The sequence below is a fragment of the Dipteris shenzhenensis genome, chromosome 1 (assembly GCF_047967505.1).
Source record: "Dipteris shenzhenensis isolate YYH24624 ecotype China chromosome 1, Dip_SZ_1.0, whole genome shotgun sequence".
In the NCBI taxonomy this organism is placed as follows: domain Eukaryota; kingdom Viridiplantae; phylum Streptophyta; class Polypodiopsida; order Gleicheniales; family Dipteridaceae; genus Dipteris; species Dipteris shenzhenensis.
Genome location: NC_141596.1, coordinates 41,647,428 through 41,670,222, shown reverse-complemented (window position 1 = coordinate 41,670,222; position 22,795 = coordinate 41,647,428). Strand labels below are relative to the sequence as shown.

Here is a 22,795-nt window from a genome sequence, read left to right as displayed (position 1 = left end):
GATGACTTCTTGGCCTATCATGGGATTAGACGGGAGCTTACATGCCCATATACACCAAGCAGAATGGAGTGGCTGAATGTAAGAATGGGGTGATTGGTTCATGTGGTAGAGCCATGTTGAATGAAAAGAACTTACTCACTTGCAACTGCAGTGTATGTGCTGAATCGCACTCCTACTAGTGGCATTCATATGCTCACACCATATGAGAATTGTATCGATAGAAGCCTGATGTCAGTCATTTAAAAGTGTTTGGTAGCTTGGCATATGTGCATATACTGGATGAAAAGAGAAAATTAGATCCGAAGGCTGAAAGATGTGTGTTTATTGGCTATGCACAGAACCGGAAGGGTTACAAATGCTACAACCCATTGATCAAGAAGACTATGGTGAGTCAGGATGTTGTTTTTGATGAGCTGGAATCTTGGTATGGCAAGCCGAAAGTGGATGTTCCAAATGATGCATCTGCAGGTCATGCATATGATAAAAATCAGCAAATTAGTACATCCATATCTGGGCCTACATCCATTGGTTCTACTATAGTAAATCCTTGGTCTGGCAGGTTATGCAATTCCACTAACACTGCTATGTTAGTGAGGGGGAGAGATAAAGGGAAAGCCAAGGTTGTTGAGGTGCTTTCGCTAGCTGAAAATGATGTCCTTGGGCCATCAAATTGTGGCTATGATTCGTCATGTAGTGACAGTTTGGATAGTGAGCTGGGTATACCATCTCTGTCTACATCTGGAGTTAAGGGAAGCAGGTACATACCTCCTCATGAACGAGAAGAGTCAGGCACTTCAGTGAGAAGATCACAGAGAGTCAGGTATCCTGTTGACAGGTTAACTTATAGTGGTTATGCTACTCGGCATTATGCATATATGACAAAAGTTATGGGACATACTGAGCCATCTATCTTTGGCGAGGCTATGCAACATGGTCATTGGCAGAATGCCATGGATGAGGAGATGGATGCCCTTGCCACTAATCAGGCTTGGGATTTGGTGGAGTTGCCTGAAGGCAAGAATCCTATTGGTTGCAAATGGGTCTACAAAGTAAAATGCAAGTCTGATGGATCAGTGGAAAGGTATAAAGCAAGGCTGGTTGCCAAAGGGTATAAACAGCAGTATGGGCTAGATTATGAGGAAACTTTCAGCCTTGTTGCCAAGATGGCAACTGTGAGAACTATCATAGCATTGGCTGTTGCAAATGGCTGGAAATTGTCGCAAATGGATGTCAAGAAAGCTTTCCTAAATGGTGACTTGTTGGAGGAAGTCTATATGGTTCAGCCGGAGGGTTATGTGCACCCTGACTATCCCAACTATGTTTGTAGGTTGAAGAAAGCTCTCTATGGGCTGAAGCAAGCACCTAGAGCATGGAATGAAAGGATTAGTAGTTGGGAAGGCTGATCATTCACTGTTCACAAAGAAGACAATTGCTGGATATGTTGTGATCGTGATCTATGTTGATGATCTGATTCTGACTGGTAGTGATGATGATGGCATTGCTGAAATTAAGAGCAAGCTGGAAATGGAGTTTGATATAAAGGATCTAGGGGATTTGAAGTTCTTTCTTGGCATAGAGGTGTTGAGAACGCCAGATGATGGCATTTGGCTTATGCAGAGGCAGTATGCCTTAAATATGCTAGAGAGGTTTGGCATGAAGGATTGCAAACCAATGGATATCCCCTTGGATCAAAACTTGAAGATGATGGCTGATCTGGAGCTGAGATTGATGACATTACCATGTATAGGCAGATGGTTGGCAGCTTGATATATTTGACAATCACTAGGCCTGATTTGGCATATGCTATGGGACTCATTAGTCAATTTATGCAGAAGCCACGGAAGCCTCACTTGGATGCAGTGAGGAGGATTGTGCGGTATGTCAAGGCTACATATGAACATGGGCTCTTTTATGCATATGGCAAGGAAATAGAGCTGGCTGGATACACAGATGTAGATTGGGCAGGATGTGCATATGATAGGAGATCCACTAGTGGCTATGCATTCAGCCTTGGAAGTGCTATGGTTAGCTAGAGTAGCAAAAAGCAACCCACAGTGGCATTGTCTAGTACAGAAGCTGAGTATAGAGGTGCAGCATTGGCTGCATGTGAGATTTCTTGGCTTCAGAAGTTGTTGCGGGATTTGGGATTGCATGTGGATAAGCCAATCAAACTTTACTGAGATAACATGAGTAGTGTCCAGTTGGCAAGTAATCCCGTATATCATGCTAGAACAAAGCATATTGAGGTACACTACCATTTCATCAGAGAGATGGTGTTGATGAGGCAAGTTGACCTCATTCATGTTCGAACTGAAGATCAGGTTGCAAATATCTTTACCAAGTCCTTGGGTAAAGATAAGTTCACATTCTTTCGAGAGCTTCTTGGTGTCTTACTCCCTACTTGAGCTTGAGGGGGAGTGTTGGAAGACAAGCTCGGGTATGCTATCCCACAAATATGTTACGGATAGCTAGATATGCCTATCAGCACTATGATTGGTGTGTTAGTAGTTAGTAGTAGTCAGAACATGGTTCATACCCATGGTTAGTTCTTATCAGTCCAGTTAGGTCTTATCTTGTGGTTTTAGTTCTTTTTAGTGTGTTCACTTGGTGGATGTACTGTCTTTTTCCTTCTAGTATGGAATAGACTATGTGTTGGAGGCTGCTCGCCCTCCTAGTGTTCTTCCTCATACCTGGGTATTCTCGCTTCCGCTACACTATCTTCTTTGACACCCACACTTTCCTAGTTACATCACATAGTATTCATGTCTGCCTAGTGATCGTGTAAGCATGGGACCATATACGTCTGAATGCACCAAATCAAGCTTTTCTAGCTCTGTATTTTCCCTTATTTTATGGGGGGCTGATTTAGTTTGCTTCCCATAGAGACAATGCTCATAAAATTATAAATTAAAAAAACTCAAACGCGGTACATAACCCAAACAACATAAGAGTTTCATTCCATTCTGGCTCATGTGTCCCAACCGGCAATGCCACAAAGAAGTACTTGGTTGCTCGATTATTGCAACAACATGATCAGACATCCCTGATACATGTAGGGGATACAATGTCCCACACCTAGCACCTCTTGCCAAAACCATAGAGCCCTTCTAAAATTTTTAACTCTGAAAAGCCAAAGGTGGTCTAAAAACCAGATGAAAATAGAATATTAAAGAATAGTCTGTAAATGTAGTCGAGAGAAGTGTAGGTTTGTTACATTCCCTCCATCACCAAATAGTTGTCCTTAGGTGGCAACAACTACACAGGGTCATTCAACTATTAAGCTTCCTCGTAAATCTAAATAAGATGAGAATACTCATCCAAATGACTACAATCAAGACACTTAGGACAAATAGTGAGATAATGCAAGAATTTCAATAGATACTTAACACTCATAGCATCCACCACTGATGGTAAAGGATCCACAACCTCATCCTTATCCAAAGACTTTGTTGCTATTCATCCGTGAGAGTGGATGGTACTGATCCCTCATAATGCATAAAATGGTTGACATGGAAAATCTTATGGATCCTTCATGCATCACTTTTGTGTGGTGTTTCTCTTACACTCTTTAGTTGGAATGATATGTTAGATAGTTGGATTTCTTTAATGGAAGTGGTGAGCTAGAGGCATTCGGGAATTTTTGCTATGATGTAGAGAAATTCTTTGGCACAACAAAGCTTACTTGTGATGAGGACCAAGTGTTCCATAGCTCCACCTTTCTCATGAAAGATGCCGATATGTGGTGGTGGCACTATATGATGTGGTCAATATTCAAAACTATTTCATACTTTCTTCATAGTCTATAATGGAAATAGCCCTTAGCATTGAATAAAATGTGAAGGCTATCAAATCCCTTTGAGTCAATAAAATGAATGCTTGAAAATGTGAACATTATTTTATCGAGTTTAAGGCTTCCATGCAATGATGAAAATGCTTGAGGTTAACAAAACGAATGATAGAATTTATTTCTCTCTTTCAAGAATAGGATGAAGCCTTGGGCTCATGATGAGCTAGTGATACAACATGCCTACATACTCCAATTATCAATAGGCATTAGAAGCGACCAATACGTTGACAAATTGGTAGGAGATTGGGAGAGAAGGCTTTGAGTGGAATGTTCCACACTGTGTAGACCTGAGCAAGATCATGATAATGATCATGGAAGAAAAACACCACAATATTCCTTCTTTTGTAGACACAAGAGAATGAGACCACATGGCAACAAAGCCATATGCCCCACATAAGAAATCCCTTTAGTAGATGTCAAGGAAAAAGGTAAAGCAATGGCTCAAAACACTGGTGGATCTAGTTGGACTAATGCAAGCACTAGTGGGGTCAAAAATATTTCATGCTTTAGATGTTTAGGTCCCCATTATGTTAGGGACTACCCAATGAACAATCATTAGAGCCAATAATGGAGAACTAGCACACCCTTGCAAAAAATGACATCACTATTGCAACTTTGAAGTGTTGTAGCTGAAGATTAGCAAACACTATATGTCATAGCCATCGTAAATGGAAGGACTACAAGAGTTATGGTGGACATGGGGGCCACACATAATTTTTTACCCCAATAAATGTTAACAACCTAGGCCTATGCATGGAATTGGATATTGAAATGGCCATGAACATTGAAGATAGTAAATTCTTGGAGTGGTAGTGGCACAAATAGCATAGAATGTAATGGTCATTATGCGTGAGGCAGGGTGCATTATAGAATTTAGTGTCATGCCTCTTAATGATTCAGTGAATATGGGCTAGACATGGCTATGGGAAAACAATGCACTTAATTGCACGAGCAGAGGCCTAGTTGAGGGGATGGAAGATCTCCTTATGGTGTGTGTGTTTGTGTGTGTTGAGAGAGGGATGAGAGAATGTCAAAGAAAGAGACCACGCTACAAGCCTATATGATAGGATTAGTTTACTAAATGCACCTTGAAAATGATTTAACTAGGAGAGCTAAACCTTTGACATCACCTATGATGTCATGTCCACATCCTACAATGACCCTTATCCACACCAAGAGACAAGATCCTATCCACATATATACACACAAACATACGACTTTAAGCCCCCTTTTGGAGTGAAGGTGGTGACCTTGGACAACCTTCAATATGCTCTCAAAATGTACCATGTCTCTCTACTATACATGTTCCCCAATGCCAACTGAGAGGCTAAAGTTTGGGCATCATGCAAAGGAACAACTAGGCACACAAAGAATACCCCACACTAAACATAGTTAAACATAGGAAATGGAGACTTTTAAAGGAATTGCAAATAGAGATAAAAGGCATACATGATTATTAAAATCATTTTGGGGGACATCTTGGGCAGAGAACCCATGACTCACACATGAAAACTAAAAATATAGATAATCTTTGGAAGTTTAATAACTTCCTAGGCATTTGTCAATAAGCATGTTCTTTTCCATCGACACTTTCATGCTACCATTGCTTGTGATTTGCAAATATTCTGTTGATGTATATTTTGCATTGATGATAAGACAATGGAGACCCAAAATACTATTGAAGATGACAATGCAAAAGCCCATGAAGACCTCAATGTAAAACGTTTCGATAAAGCACCCATGTTCAAGGCGTTCAAGGCATTTAACATACCCTTGTGAAAACCCCTTTAAAAACTAAAGTTTAATCTTAAGTTTAAAATGTTATGCTAAGGGTCACCTTGTCCACCAATGGTAAGTGTTCCAAATGGCACAAGCTCTGAGGACTGGATGAATGGCTATAGTGACTGGTCGCATAGGTGGAAAGCAAGGAGATGTTGCTAAAGATCAGCTACATCATATTAAGCAAGAAAAAAATCATTTTGTAGCATCTCATACCTTCAAAAATATCAAAGTATAGGATCTCCTCTTGTCCATACAATAGCATAGCTTTTGCACAATAGCTCCTCAAAGAGCTCATCACAAAACATAGATTACTACACAATCAATTATCAATAGTGCAGTGGAAAAATCCTTTCTACTCATTGAAAATTAGGCTCTATAGAGTTCAACAAGGCTATACTTTTCTTGGAATAGCCTTTTCATATATGTAGATCATCATTTGAAAACTAGGCTCTGCAGATTTCAATAAAGCTCTACTTGGCTTGGGAAGAGTCATTTGATATATGCAGATTAGAATTTGGCCCAGAATTTCATTAGAATAGGCATGAAGATGGACTTCTTGAACTATCAACATGGTGCTCAATATCCAGATTCAAGGTTATGGAACCTAAAATGACCTCTATTTTTAAGTTGGTTTTTCCTCCTCGCATCACCTAGGAATGCTCAATTACAATTGTAGATTAAAAATTTAACACATCAAGGCCAAGGTTCCTAATCAAGTTTTACCCCTATAACTACTACTATTGCACCACAACATCCTCTTCCTTGATATCTAAGATCATTTTGTCCCTAATACAGATTTAGGTTTGGAAAAGGTAAAGTTTTGGCACTCTGTATCAAAAACTTGAATGGAGGGGCAACCTTACTTAGGAAACATTAGTGCACCAATAGCTCAAGTTATGGAATGGCCCCCCCTCCTTTGGCAAGAAGATACTCCTCCTCATTGGCTGTGCATTGCCATTTAAATAGCAGCATAATTTCAACCACTTTAAGGCATTGAACTATGGAGGAATGCAAAGAGGGATTGAAGACCTAGGTGGTAACCTCATTACTTTGATACCATTTGTTAACTTGGGGCTATACAAGCAAAGGCCTAGCTAAGGAGAATGGAATGTCTCCATGGTGTGTGTGTGTGTGTGTGTGTTCAAAGAGGGATTAGAGAGAGTGCTTAAGAAAGAGACCACCCTGCAAGGATGAATTATAAGATTTTAATTTTGTGGATACACTGAGAACACCTAATATAGCCATAAGGGTTGAAAATGTGACATCACCTAGAATGTCATTCCAACTCCTACAATGGCCCTTGTATACCCCAAGAGATAAGATTCTATCCACACACACATACACATGGTTACATTAATACAGATACCCACATGGTTACATTAGTACATGTCTACACATGGTTACCATAATACAGGTATACACATAATGAGGACACACATCTATATGAATTTGAAACCAACCGTTGGCATTATAAAGTGGAGCATCATATTTTTTTTCTAGACGCATGTGGTGAATCCCTTATAGTATTCCCTTATAGACACTACGTTCAACTCTTATTAGTCATTCAGATCAAGAAGGCAAAGAAAATATGTCTAAAAATGATTTAAAAAAGGCAAGAAAGGTCCCTAGGTTTAACGTCAAACCATCACTTCCTAAGCCTTCCTTGACAAAAAATTGATTAGCAATAATGATAGATAAACTTGACTTTAGGGTTATCACAATAAATAAGAAATCTTTACAACTACACCACCATTCAATCTGTATTTTGAGGCAGGGCATCTTAATTCATGTGCAAATACAATGTATGCTCTATATAACTTGTGTGAATTCTTTTTTTGGGTGGGCAGAGGGGGTTTCTACATAAATTTCCCTTTTTTTCTATATACGCCTGTTATAAAAAATAATATACCACAAACTATATTTTAGGACATAAAGCTATTAAGGAATATAGCATGATAACAGTCAATATTAAATGTGCCAGCCAAATTTTGGACCAATATTGTCAAAAGAAACCGAAGATATGGTGGACTAAAAGTCTCTCTACTTTTGTGATATCTTGAATTAGGTTGAAGTTGCAGCTACCCATTTTGATATCATAATGTACTCATTTGATGCTTGGAGCTATGGGGAAATAGAAAACTCCTACATATACAAACAAGCATCAGGATCAAGATATTCAAGGCCTTTAGAGGTGATCTTGTTCTCTTTAGAAGTTAATTACTTTCCAACAAACAAAATTTTCATTTCTCCATTGCATGTAGTTCATCGACGTGGCTTAATTTCATGGCCCCTCGACAGATACATTTCATGAACTTTGAATGAATAGAATAGAATAGATAAGACTTGAATTGAAAAGATTTTGGAAGCTGTGCAATTTATATATAAGTTGTAGCTGTCATTTATGTTTTTGTTCTTGTTTGCTAATAATGTGTGTTTATTAACTTTTCTAACCTGGCTATCTAGGCTACAATGAGATTGGAGTTGGTGTTGCATGTAACAGTCAACTTTAATGGTTTCTTTAATGAATAATGTCTAGTAGCCTATATAGATACATTTAAATCTCAACTTATTATCAATTTTGCAACTAAGGACAACGATAATGATTGCTCATATCGACTTCTCCCAAGGAGAGGACCTCCCTAAATTGCAAGTATTTAACCATTAAAAACTTTCTAAGATGTTTTATTCCATTGAATAATCATGCATGTTATGTAAAGAGCATGCATATAAAATACCTTTTCATTAAACTAAATCAAGCATTTTATCATAAATGAACTCATCTTAGAAAATCTTCTACCCCTCAATCTTAAAAATAGATCCAAAGGTAATAAGATACCTTAGTGATCCCTTAGGAATGTTCATTGGATTCCTAGCATCATTGATTCAAGGAGGCAAACCACCACAAGGGACTTCTAAGTTTATACATCACAAATGACTCCAGAAGTAGAAACAATCCCCAAATATCCCCTCAACAAGGACCTAGGGAGCCTCTATATTATCTCAATATGGAGCCTTACACTCCGTGGAACCTTTCTATGCTAAAGGTTCACAATTTTCATACATGCAATTAGCAAGAGTCTTCTTTCAAGCCACTATAACCATTGTAGTCAACTATATCTAGAGCATAATAAGATGAAATGAAAATGGAATAATTAAATGTATGTATTCCATTTTCTCTAGGGCTCATCCTCAAATACAAAATGGTAGCTCCATCATGACACACTACAGGTTTCCACGTGGCATAATGCTAGATACTCTCAAAGTAATTATGTCCTAATAGTTCATCTACACATAAAGATGCCCTGTGTAATTCACCACATATATATGTACTATCGTAAAAAAAGATACTTTGTGAAATGTGTTGTATCAAGAATTTGGTGCACATATAGATGGGCTAAACAATTGCAAAAGTAGAACCGCCAACCTAGGGCCACTTAGGTAAGATGATAACAGGGAGGAGCATTCACTAAGCATGATTACACTACAAGAGTTGAATTCCTTAACTATTGCATGCTTGGTGGGAGGTATTTACCTAAGCAAAGGGAAATTTGATCACCCATAGCTTATCATGGGCTTGCCTTGTGTGTGAGGATGAATCTTGAAATAATTCATTGCGTTGAGATCTTGGGGCAAATGAATTGAGTAGCAAAGAGCTGATGGAGGAATTTCTTGCAAAGCAAGGACAGAGTCAGCTTCATGTGTTAGTGCTAAATCATCCTCAAGGGATATAAATAGAGCATCGGAATATTTAAATTTTGATTGCATGGAAAATACTTGATGTCAACAAATTCAAGAAGGTTCTCCCAATGTTATGTGCCCAATGCTATGAGCTAGAGCGTATGAACGTTAGGCTTGAATCGTATCAATTGTGACAGTGATAGACTTAGAAATATGGTGGGTGGGTGGGGGAGGTGGCGATTGTTGTCACAAAGAAACATTCTTGGTAGTAGAATTTGTTGACTCAAGTGTCATTGCATGGGGTGGTAGCACATCATCATCAACTCCCTACGTAGTGAGAACTATAGTGGCCATCACAAGGCCACAATCATTCATGTGTAAATGAATTTGTAACCATTGTTTCTGGAATATAGCATTTCAAGATGAATAATGACATATAGTAAAGTTCTAAATAACCACCATGCTTTTACTCCATAAGGGTAGCCATATCAAATGAGGTCAAGTTTATGACATTTCCTCTTAGGCATGTAGGTGTGCCACGGAACTAGAGACTTGAAGGTGGGAGAGGTTTGGATGATTACTTGTTTAAATTTGTAATGTGTTGCCTTTTGGATTTTAGCCAAATGGGTTATAGATGTGGAAACTACTTTATCCCAAAAGTGATTTTAAGAGAGGACCAACGATGAGCATCGTTTGTGACCATTCCACCAAGGTTTGTATCTTACATCTAATGACTCCATTTTGCTCAAGTTACGGCATTGTAAGTTGTTGAAGGAGAATGCCACCATTGTCGATCAACAACTATTTGGATATAGATAGATAGATAGATAGATAGATAGATAAATAGACGGATAGACATATAGAAAGATGGATAGATGGACAAATACATAGATAGACAGACATCAATTAGATATATAGATAGATAGGTAGGTAGGTAGGTGGGTAGGTAGGTAGGTAGGTAGACAGACCGATGGACGGACGGACGGACAGACGGACGGATGGACGGATGGATACACACACACACACACACACACACGCGCACGCACGCACGCACACACACACACACACGGGCACATACATGCACACACACAAAACAGATACATGGAAGAGATACAAATATAATCTCACTAAAAAGATATGCATATAAAAATGCTTGCTACCCACATTATCCTACATCAGTGAAATCAATATTAGAATAATGAATCCTACTTGTATTAATCAAGTACGTCCAACTACATCTTAGGTAATGTCTAAGTTGGGTTTGAATAAGAATGATCACATTCCTTAGTTAGTTACTATAACTACTTACCTCTTGGTCTATATGGTATGTACAAATCATGATAAATGTAGCTTTTTTGTTTCCTTCACATAATTATGTTCACTTTGTATGCATTCTATTTGTACAAGGGTCAAATATCCTTATGTGATCCTCAGACAACTCATGCCTCAAAGAGGCCCTTTGATGAAGGATCTTAGAGTGAAACAATCAACATTCTATTGCACTGTAGCATCGCTCGTCTACATGATGCACCTCTTTCTAGCATCATGGCATCTTCCAAAGCTAATGTCAAATGAATTTATTGAATGAAAAATGCTCACTAATGCCAATTATTGAATCTAGTCAATAAAGATGGGAATGCTTTTGATTCGGTATGAATTCTAGAAAATCACCAAATGTAGTTTTGTTTTTGTTCTAAGACTCATTCCAATAGACTCTAGAAAATCACCAAATGCAATTTTGTTTTTGTTCTAAGACTCGTTCCAATAGACTCCTTCACTATGGTGATATCCAAATTCAATTGGTACATCCCCTCCAAAATTCTAAGGGAGCCTTTTTACTCATCCCTATGATCATGTTGATGTTCCTATGCAATTGAATGCTCATAGATACTTGCTCCATATCGATTGTCTGATGTAGACTCGGTTTTAAAATTCTTGGACTGTTGGATACATCCAGTGCTGGTCTCTAAATTCCTCCACCCCAACAAGTGACGATGCTCGTATCCTCCCTTTCATGGAGAGCTTTTTAAGGAGATGTGCTGCCAATCACGCTTTCATCACAGAAGAAATAATAAGCTCTAAAAGTGGACACAGCAGTGAAATAGAGGAGCACAACAAGATGGAAGGAGGTGCAGACTCTGATACCGAGAGGAATCCTCCACCTGGTGGGTGTTTGTGGATGTTCATCCATGACATATGGTGGTGGATGAAAGAATTGTTAATGTGGCAGACACAATTCTTGGTGGGTCTAGTTCTACTTGAGCCTGTAAATTAATTTGCGCAAGGATCATTGCTGTGTGCCTTGAGAGAATTCATAAGGGCTGACCTTTAAACTTTGTGATACTTAGCAAAAGGGGGTCATTTAATATCAATAGCTGCTTCCACGTATTTGCACTACCACCATGACTACGACTTCCAACGCTTCTTCAAGCTCGTTCTGGTTACATTGGCTATGACAATCAACTGAAGGCCATCGGTTCTATCAAAATCCTTATACAAGCTAAAATATTGGTTATCAATGTCTACTTGGTTCCAAACTTGAGAAACAATATCCTTTCAGTTGTACAACTACATCTCAAGGCATGAGAATTGAGGTTTTTAGAGATCATTGTAGTCAAGGTCATGCACAAAGGAAAATCCATCTCCTTGCAATTCCCTCAGTCAATAGATTTTACCCACTTGTGCAGTGATTTATCTTGAATCTCATGACCCAGTCACTTTCCTCCTCTGTTGTTTCATTTTCTGCCTCATGTTTTCCACTTTGAATTTTGTATTGCTAGTATGACTCAGGGCTCTATAAAGATTGGACCACAACTTGTCTTTTACGTGTATAAGAGATTCCATCAACTTGATAGCCTTGTCACCTTACAAGTAGTTTTACAATAAGAACCAAAAATGTATGTGCTCAGTCTTTTCGATTCTCCTAGCCAAGATAAGCGTCCTCTGTGTTGGAGGCGTAGGTGTATGTCTCAACATGTCCTCAAGTAAAATTCCTGCTTCTCAGTCTTAATCATCTGTTGTGCCCCAAACAGAATTCATATTATCTTGTGCTTCTGATTCACTGCTGCATGCAACGTGAGTGTCTGCCCTTCTGTTGTACCTATTTCAGGCAATAAATTGGCATATGCCCAAAGAATCGCAACTATGACAGTCTGCACTTACTCGGCATCGGGTCCAGTTTGCCTTTTTATCTTTACATCCCAAGATGGACAATGATTAGTCTTGATGGAAATTCAGGATGCACTGGACTTCAGTGCCAAATTTGCTTGATTTCTTCATCCCACTGGATGGCAAACTGTACAGCTCTGGCAGATTCCATGAATATGCTGACATAAGGCACACATGCTAGCAGATCTTTAGTTTGCATGGTCTGATGCAAGTGTACATATATAGATTAGATTTCCTGTAGAATTTCATTTCATAAATTCAATGTTTTTTTAAAGTCGCTCCAATGATTCAATAATACTTAGAGCCATCAACTTGTTATTACTTTTCTGCAGCCGATGAGAGTGATGACTCCAGCAACCCTTGAAGCGGCTTTGGGTTGGGTGAAAAGGTGGCGTCCTGCAGGGACAACTAATCTTTGGAAAGCTATAGACTTAGCTACCAGTCGCACTTTGGCGGATTGCATCTACCTTTTCAGTGAAGGGAGGTCTGACAAACCAGTTCTTGTAAGTATCTGTTGATGTTTACAGGAAAGAACTACATACAATAATACTTTTTAATAAACTGATGCTATTGTAAGAAACGTAGAAGCTATCATTGATTAAATAGGCTAGACGCAAAATCAACTTATAAGAAACTGGTCCTAAACACCGAAAGGGGGGATCTACTCATCTACTTCCTACAAAACATTAGTATATACAACGACCAAGGAGCTGGTCCTCCAATCCTTTGGTATGATAAGTTTTGATTACCCTTACTAGCCTCCCTCTAGTCATGGACGCTGCCTACAGCTGCACAAGGAGGATCAGAGCCATCTATGAGTTGTCAGACCTAAAGTCACTTTACACGCAGAAAAGCAAGATGGAGCATCAGAAAGCAGCAAGAGGAGCCACAGGATCTGACGTAGTCCAACATCCCTCCCCAAATATTGAAGACTATTTTGGAATAGCCTTTCCAAGATGTCGAAGAGTTTTTTTTTTTGGCGGGTGAAAGTATCTCATATTTATGTTTATGTTTATAAAGTAATTAAACAAAGGATAAAAGATCAGCCCTCGAGGGGGGCGTTGTCTACATCATCTAGCTATCTAGCTACATCATCTTGGCAAAGTTTCTGGCAGTGAGCCTGAGACCCCGCCCAATTACGAAGAGAGAATGGCGAGCTTCCTTGCAGACATGCCTAGGAAGGTGCTAGGCCATGAAGCAGTTATGCTACAAAGACCTTTCTCTGAAGAAGAAATTAGGTACATCGTCGTGCAGATGCCCAGGGACAAAGCCCCGGGTCCGGATGGTATGCCTGCTGAATTTTTGCAGGTTTACTGGGACACATGCAAAAAGCAGCTGATGAGCTTAATCAAGTGGTGCTGCAACACAGGAAAGCTCCCGAGCAGCGTCAACACCGGGGTTATCAAGCTAATCCCCAAGGGGTGCAACAGGACAAAGCTCAGCCAACGGAGGCCTCTATCTCTCCTGAACACGTCTTACAAGATCATTGCCAAAGCAATGGCAAACAGAATAAATTTATCCTGGCCAGGTTGATACACTCCAAACAATTTGGATTTGTTACATGGACTTTGCTCTTAGCCAGAATGAGAGGATGGTTATGCTGAATCCAAAAAGCTTACGACAGAGTTAGCTGAACTCTATAACTCATACTATGCTAGCTCTTGGGTATGGCAGAGGTTTTTGCAGGCTGGTTAATATGCTGTTCTCAAATGCTTGGGCAAGGATCTCTATCAATGGGTACCACTTCCAGAGATTTTCGCTTATGAGATCCATAAGGCAGGGGTGCCCTCTGGCACCCCTATTGTTTGACTGGAATTAAACCTGACTGGCCCACTTCTCAAGTCTATAGGCTTCGGAGGGATGCGCTGGAAGAACGGGAAACCCTTCAGAAAAGCTAGACTAATGGAATGTGGGGGGAGAACGGCTAACCCTGCCTTGCTGGTAGCTCAATCTCAGTGAAAGTTCCACGCACCTCGGGACAGACTTGACACATGGTCCATGAGATTCAGGAGGATTTGGAGATCCACCCCGTCTTTAAAACTTTATGCTATGGAGGGTTCTTTTGGGGAAGTGGAACCCAAGGGTCCCTCCGGAGTCCGGTTCGCCCCTTCCGCAATCAGTGCAAGGAAACTCATATGCACTTATTTTGGGACTGTTCCTTCTCCAGGAAAGTTTGGAATGAGGCTCAGGTCTGCACAGATACATATCAGGGTTAGGAGATCGGGGTAGCCTCAATGACGCAGCCTACGAAGTCTGGCAGGTGATGAGAGGGGCAATCATTACTAACTTGTGGAAATTCAGAAATGATGTGGCATTTTCGAGGCCTCACTATGGCAATGGCCTCACTACTACAATTTTGGATGATGCCAAGAATACCTTGCTGTTCTTTGGGAAAAAGAATGAGACGTTCAGGAAAGATGTCGAAGAGTTAACAAGTGTTCGTTAGAGGTTTTAGTCGAAGACTCATCACAGACTATGCAAATGATGTACCAGTTAAAGGGCCTTATCTGAGACAGAAAGTTTTAAAGATATCGACACAGCAGCAATGCTATGGTGGCCGATCTGATCTATCGTTTGTGATTGAGGAGGCCAGTGATTTGTTGAAGATAAAGACACAGCAGCAATGCTATGGTGGCCGACCTGATCGATCGTATGTGCTTATTCAGTCTTCTTCACGCTTGTCTTCACCTTCAACGCAATACTTTGTCTTCCTGATCGTAACTCTTACATAAGAGGGTTTTTCTCAAGCATCAAAACTAAAATCCCCTCCCACTTGCAAAGAGCAACTGCAATGGAAAAGGTTACAATCTGCGCCACTCCAAAAGAGCCTAAAGACTTGTGCAGAGAATACAATACTTTACATCCCCCGTTGGAGATGGTCCTGCCAAACGAGGTGCGCATTCTACATCTGCAGCACTTTGCAACAGATTGTCCGACCAAAAAAGGTAATGAACATTCAAAATCTGATTCTCAAGATTTTCGTGAATGTTAGGGAATCCCCTCTGGAGCCGGTTGCCGCAGCTTTTGAACGGAAATCGGCGACGGGAGCCGATTTCCGGCCGTCAGCGGTGGCGACTTGGGGAGCCGGTAGCATCAATCTCACGCGTGGCGTAAATCTAATGGTGGAATATTTTTGATCAGAGGGTGCACGTCCACCGTTGCGCTAGCTGTCACAACACCGTCGCGGTTGCATCTATAGATCTAAGGACTGTAAGGCGACGCTTCTCGCAAGCCCTTAGTTCCTTTAGATCATTGGATGTGGACTGTTGAAGAAGTAGTCACGTCAGATGGTTCTAACGATCGTAATTAGGCAGTGATCGCGAGCCGTCCATTATGCATGTGGGGATATGTTAACCAGTTAATTTTACCGATTGTTGATGGCGAATTGGAGCACGGATGATGTGCAAGAACGAGGCTACATGAATTGAACGCACGCAGCGGTTTCCAATTCCCGAGCTTAGCCAAAGTTTTTCCGGATTACATTAAAGATTACAAAACTCACAAGGCCTAATCAATTCCAACGATCTAAAGATACTCCGCGAAAGATACTTCGGTTGCTGAGAGGAATTCTATGCCTTCTGTTGTAAGGGCCTCTGCAGCGTCAGGGCCCATGAAGGAGAAATCTCCCTCAGCCTCCCCTCTTGCTAAGAGAGCCAAGGACGACCAAGGGACGCGAATCTCCGAGAGCCATGAGTCGGACGACGACGAAATGGAGGTTTTTGAGGGCAATGCCTTCAATCGTCAAGGGGTGTCACGGACGAGATATCCAACGGTCTGGGTAAGCTTGCTCTGGGTACGCCGAAGGATGCTGTGGTCTTCAAGGCCTCTGTCTCAGGAAGTGCAATCATCCGCGAGTACGCAGAGCTTAGGGAGAAAGGTGTCTTTGTTTATTTTAAGGGCAAAACATACAAGGAGGCGGACCTTGAGCGATGGAGAGCGAGCCTCGCAATGCGGAGGTTCGGTATCTCCTCAGTTTCATATGTTGGAAAGGGCTTCTATTTGCTCCGTCTTCAAACTGACGAAATGGTCGAAGAGATCCTTGACAAAGGCAGCATCCCGTTCTACGGCTTAGTGGGCTACGCTGTTGCATATCATGCCAAGTTCGACCCAATAACGGAGTTGCAAAACGTTTGCCCTGTGTGGATTTCTTTCCCCGGCTTACCCTTCATGCTCAAGCCGGTTGTCCACGAAGTTGCAAACGAGTTGGGGCAAGTCATTTTCGCTCCCCCGCCAAAAGCTGTTGAGACGAATCCTACCCCCAGAGCTTGTATTCTGTGGGACATTTCCCAGAGGCCACCCGAGGTTGTCGAACTCGACTCAGGGGATTTCGAACCCATTCGTATCAGAGTCCGCTTCAATCCATTCCCCAATGCCTATTTTGCATGCAGAGAGATTGGGCACTTTGCAAGACAGTGTCCCCAAAGGGGAGTGCAGAAGAATTCGACCTAGAAAGAGCCCCAGGTTGAGGCCATGCAAGTCGAACCGCAACAGGAGCCAGAATCTAGTGTTCCAGCCAAAGAAACTCTTCCCGCTTCTGAAGGTATTCTGGAAGATTGCATCAAGGCTAGAGCCCCCCAACGCCCGACTCCTAAGGGATCACCCTCTCTTGCGCAGAAGGCACCGCTGTTGGGGGAATCCTCCAAGGCAAATCGGATGGTGCTCCCACAGCGTCTCGATCTCTCTGAGGATGAAATCCACAACTTCAACAGAAGGATCCCGCAGAAGGAGATCCAACCCGAAAAAGGAGGAGGGAGGAAGGGGAAATCGAACAGAAAGAATATGTTCGATGTGCTGGCTAGCCCAAACCTCCCTTGTAATCATGCAGGTTAAACTTGTGACGTGGAATGTCCATGGGTTGGGCCTTCGAGCTAAGAGATGGATACTAGCCGAGAGGATTCGTGGCTGGAAGGCTAATGTGGTCTGTCTTCAAGAGTTGAAGCTGGGAGAGAAGGATGTTTTTTTCTTAGCTGCTTTTTTTAAGGAGTTCGATGTTTTCTCAACTTGCAGGAAAAGAGGATCAGGAGGCTCAGCTATCCTCTGTCGAAAGGAGCTTAGAGCCTCGCACTGCTTGGTGCATGATGAGGGTTCAGCAGTAGGGGTAGTCCTCGATGTCGAGGGAGAACCTCTTTCTATTATCTTGGTGTATGTTCCTACAGACGTTGGGTAGGCGAATCAATTTTGGGATTGGATGGGAGACCAAGACCTCAGTGCCAGACTGGTGACAGTCGGTGACTTCAATCACTTTGAAGCTAGGAGCAACTACTGGTCCATGATGCAAGAGCAGCATGGTTTTGTAGAAGCTCGTCAGCTTGGCCTGCTGGACAGGAGACCCACATGGTTTAGAGCAGGCAACTTGCAGTCAGCTGTGCTTGACTTGTGCTGGTTCAATTGGGGTGCTTCTTGGGTCTTCCCCCCTTGGAAAGGTGAGGTAGACCGCTCGCAGACCTTCTCTGATCATATGCCTTGCATTGTTTCTTTTGTCATTAGGTCACAGCCAGTTAGGAAGGGTCGTTAATCCTTCAAACTCAATGCGTCTTTATTGAATGAAGACAACTGTAGGGCATTGGAATCCGCCTAGAGACAGGGAGTCAGAGGGACAAAAGATCCAATCAGAGCCTTTGACAAAGGGATTTCTGCTGTTGTTAAGGTAGCGCGGAGTCTGGGTAAGCTGCAGGCGGCTCGTAAGCGGAATCTGGACTTCAGCTCAAGAGAGAAACTCAAAAGTCTGAGGGAGAAAGATGCTTTGGAGGAACAGGACATTAGGGAGATGCAGCAGTGTGAAGCTGTGCTTAGACAATTCGAATTCCACAAAGCAGAGGGTGCCAGAGTGAGGTCGTCTGCCAGATGGATGGCACAAGGAGATGCACCTTCCACCTTCTTCAAGACAAAAAGGACAGATAAGACTCGGGACAATATTTGTAGAATCTGCGACTCTCTAGACAATTGGATCACTGAACAGGACAGTATCAGCTAGCACTTTACCTCATCTCTAGAGGCAATCCTCGGAGCCAGGGAAGTGCAATCAGAAGCTAAGACAGAGGCCCGGCAGCTCCTTCTGGATTGCGTGGACAAAAGAATAGAGGTGAGAGATTTAGCTAAGTTGTGTGAGCCCTTCACTCTCGAGGAAGCGGACGCACTGATTCTTCATATGAAGAGAAACAAATCCCCAGGCCCTGATGGACTAACAGTCGAATTTTACCAGGCGTTATGGGGTACTCTCAAAGGCGACTTTGTGAGAAAGGCCAACGAGAGTTGGGTTAGGGAATCCTCCTCTCCAAAAGTCAATAAAGGACTTATTAGACTCATTCCCAAGAGATTTCCTGAGATTTCCTGCTGAAAGATTCGGTGACTGGAGGCCTCTGTCAGTATTAAACATCTCCTACAAAATCATATCGCCACAAGAATCACACACCTGATACCCGAAGTGGTCTCTAACCAACAATATGGATTTGTCAAGGGTAGGCACATCCATGATAATGTTCTGAATGTCATTGCTGCTCTGGAGCACGCCTGGTCGCAAAAGGAAGAGATTATCCAGCTCAACATTGATTTCGATAAAGCTTATGACCAGGTGGAATGGGGCTACATCCTGGCAGTCATGCAAACAATGGGATAAAGGCACTTTTAGCTAATGCCACAGCTACCATCTGCATCAATGGAGCTGAGGTAGGGTCTTTTGACCTTAGGAGATCTATCAGGCAGGGATGTCCCTTGGCACCGTTGGTGTTTGCCCTGATTATAGAACCTCTGCCCGCTATGTTCTGCAAGCTAATTACAAGCTAATTACAAGGGGTTCCCTGGATCCCATGAGACTTCCTGGTTCCAACACCTTTTTTCGCTCAGCTATTTGCCGACAACTCCAACTCGATCTGCAAGGCTGATCCAGAGCAACTGAAGCTAGTCCTCGGGTTGTTTGAAATTCATTGTATTGCCTCAGGCTCGAGAATCCAATGGGACAAATCCCAAGCTCTGTTTGTCTCAAGAAGAGACCCAACTGAGTGGATGAAAGCTACAGGGTTGAAATGGGTTCCTAAGGGGCAGGTCATTCAGCATCTGGGAATCCCTATAGGAGCTGGAATCTCAGTCAGACAACGTTTCTTGTGGTGGTGGCCCAAGTTTAAGGCCAAAATTGACGCATGGGCAAAGGTTCCGCTAAGTCTATTGGGCAGATGCACGGTGGTCAAACATATACTGGCACCGGCTTCGTTCTACATTCTCTCTATTTGTGCATTCTATAAAAGCCATATCCTTCTGATCGAAAAGAGCCTGAGGGCCTTCATATGGAAGAGAACCAAATGGAAAGGGATTTCCTGGTCAATCCTGTGCACGCCAAAAAAATTGGGTGGCTTCGGAGTCCCTGACCTGAAGTGAAGAGCAGTCTCATTCCTGATGAAACTGTGGGTTCAATTCTTGGACTACAGGGAACCCTGGACTGAATTTCTTGAATTTGCTGTTCGCAATGCTAAGGTGACTCACTTCAGCACTCTGGATATGTGGACTAAAGTCTTCTCGATCGCCCCCCTATGTCTAAAAGGGAGTTTCTTCAACAGACTTATGGCAGCTTGGAAGGAAGGGCTAGTATTACTCTCTTGGAGAGGGCTCCCTGCAGGTCTAGAGGACTTCTCCCTGAAGCTATCCATTTGGTGGCAAGCGGCCTGGCCTGGTGGTGGCAAATTCGCATTAGGCAAGGAGAGGATGGCAGGATAGATCGCTGCCAAAGGATTACACTCTTGGGAAGACCGTTGGGATGCACAGACAAGCAGCTGGCTGTCCCCTTACCAGATTGAAGCAGATTTTGCTCCTGTCCCAGGAAGAAATGGGTATCATCATGGGCATTTTGCTCAGGATTCCCCCAGATTGGCCCACCAATCTCCACCCGTCGGAACACTCTGTTACAGAGGAGTGGGTGTGGGGCTCCGATATCCCCCTGACTAAACTGTCACCTAAGATGTTAGACAAGCTCCTTGCATACAAGGAGGGATGGCATCTAAAATTTAATGACCGGTGGCTTAGAAAAGATTCTGAGGCCACGTGGAGTAGCAGATTTGCGAGGCTGTGGAAATCAACTCCCGATAACAAGATTAACTACTTCCTGTGGAGAATATGTGGAGGGTACTTCCCCATTGGCAGTCATGTCCGGTGGCTCCACGTGGATGATAGATGCAAGCTGTGCAAATGTTCAGTAGAAACACTTACCTTTTCTGGGGATGCCCCTGGGTCCAGAACCTGTGGGGAATCCTGAGAGGGTAGTGTGCCTCAACCTTGGGCATGCAATTTATTTCTAAAGGAGCAGCTGTCTTTGGCGCGGATCTTGGTCCAGATAGAGCTACGCTGTGGGAGGTGATCAGATATGCCACACTCCACAGAGTCTGGTCCGCTCGCTATGAGGCATCCATTAACAGTTCGGCTATCTTCTCTCTTCCTTGTAAACAAGGAGTAGTTGACATACAAGCAGTAGTTGACATAGGTGTCCAAGTGAAATGGCTTGTAGCCAGCTGGCCTGAGGAGAGCGCTAGGGTACGCCTCCAAAGTGTTTTGAGTGAGATGTCTTTTGTTTGAGCCATATGGAAGAATTGGACTGAGCCGCATGTAAGAAACTGTTTTATGGAATTTATGAGAATACCTCTTTCAATAAAATTTTACTGATTGTTCGTAATAAAGCCGGTCGAATCGTGCGCCACTTATTCCCATGATGGAGAAATTTTGATCCTACGGCTAGGATCTCGCCTCCGACGACGGACGTGGACACTCCAAAGGAACATCCTACAGGGAAAGATGCTATGGACATGGCGAGGAAAGCTAATAATGCAACCGAATCACCTAAGTCGACGAGGCGAACTTCAGCGACATACAAGAAGTCCAACGAAGGCAGTTCGACAAGCACGGTTCGACAAGCAGAGACGACAAAAGTCCGCCTAAGCTCAACACAGTGGTGGCCAGTAACAGCGAGGCAGGATGGCAAGGGACTGACACAGGCCACAGGAAGAAGGTTGAGGTGGCAGATATGCAGACTTCACTCGATGAGGTGGCGCCAAGTAGGAAGGAATGTCTCCGTGCAGTCAAAGAGGTAAAATGCGTACAGGGTCTACATTCATCAATGTGTATGCCCTGTGGAGGTCATGGGACAAGCTGCTGATGACGACTAGGGCCCGAAGTGGCCTTAATATGCGCGGCGCGTGCTCCAAGTGGAAGAAAGTGGCAGTAAAGAGAATGATTACTAGATGTAAGCCTGCGGTGATGGCCCTTCACAGGAACTAAAGACTGGTGAGGATAACGTGGAGTCCATGCATATACATGGCTACCAAGTGATGTGCAACTGCCCCCATCTCGGTAAGGGAGGCACAGCGATGCTAGTCAGGTTTGATGTACAGATAGTTTCTAGCTTCAAGGATGCCAAAGGTGAATTTTCATCATCAGAGGTGCGGATCGGCAACGCCTCCTTTGTCATTATCTCTGTTTATGCGCCTAATCTCTTGCAACAAAGAACTCCCCTGTGGAAGAGATTGGAGCAAGTAATGGCAAGCAAGCAGGCGGTCTGCCTTTGTGCCCAGAACCGACAGATAGGTCACATCAGAGTATGAACATGTCGCTCCTGCAATAAAAGCTTGCGTGGGACTCTTTCATCAACAATGGGGAGTTTGTAGATTGGATCGAGATGGATGGTCTGAGAAAACTTAGGATCTTCACGTGGCACAACAGGCACGTGGCTGAAACATGGAGAGCCGCAAGACTCGACTGAATACATGTCTCATTGATGACTTCAGGGACAAGTAATTTTTGATGTTGTTGCTTCAGATCACCTCCCTTTACTGGTTTGTTTCGATCTAGCACGAATCAAAAGCGGCAGCAAAGGTCCTTTTCCTGTTAAGCTCAATACGAGCTTTCTAGGAAAATCAGCATTTGATGATACTATTTGGAAAGCCTATAAGGACAAAGCCACCGAATTTCATAATCAGGTCCGCAAATGGATGGCTTGCATGAAAACAACTACTGAGATCGCTTAGGAGTTTGGCAAAAGGAAGGCGAAGTCAATGAGGATCGACGAAGCCAATGCAACTTGGGCAAGAATCTGTTTGCTAAAAGCCCTTCAGAACTCTCCAGAGGACTCTAAATTGGCGTCACTTCTAAAGCACACAGAAAGTGCTATCCGATGTATTGAACACCAGAAGCTAGCTGTCGCCAAATTACACTTAGACTTGAAATGGCTTGAACAATGTGATAAACCTTCCTCCTTTTTCTTTGCAGCGGTTCGTTAAAAAAAAGCTAGAGAGCAAATTTCAGACAACTAAGGAGAGCTATAGCCAAAGTGTTGACGAAACA

General features: G+C 42.6%; 1 protein-coding gene across 1 annotated transcript in view; it reads left to right on the top strand.

Annotated features, from left to right (window-relative positions):
• Positions 1-22,795, top strand: part of LOC147905850 (uncharacterized) — a 39,957-nt gene that overhangs the window by 7,840 nt on the left and 9,322 nt on the right. Inside the window, exons 5-6 of the mRNA XM_087378584.1 lie at positions 7,695-7,820; positions 12,808-12,978. Of these exons, the coding sequence (XP_087234710.1) occupies positions 7,695-7,820; positions 12,808-12,978 (297 nt within the window). The remainder of the gene's footprint in view (positions 1-7,694; positions 7,821-12,807; positions 12,979-22,795) is intronic.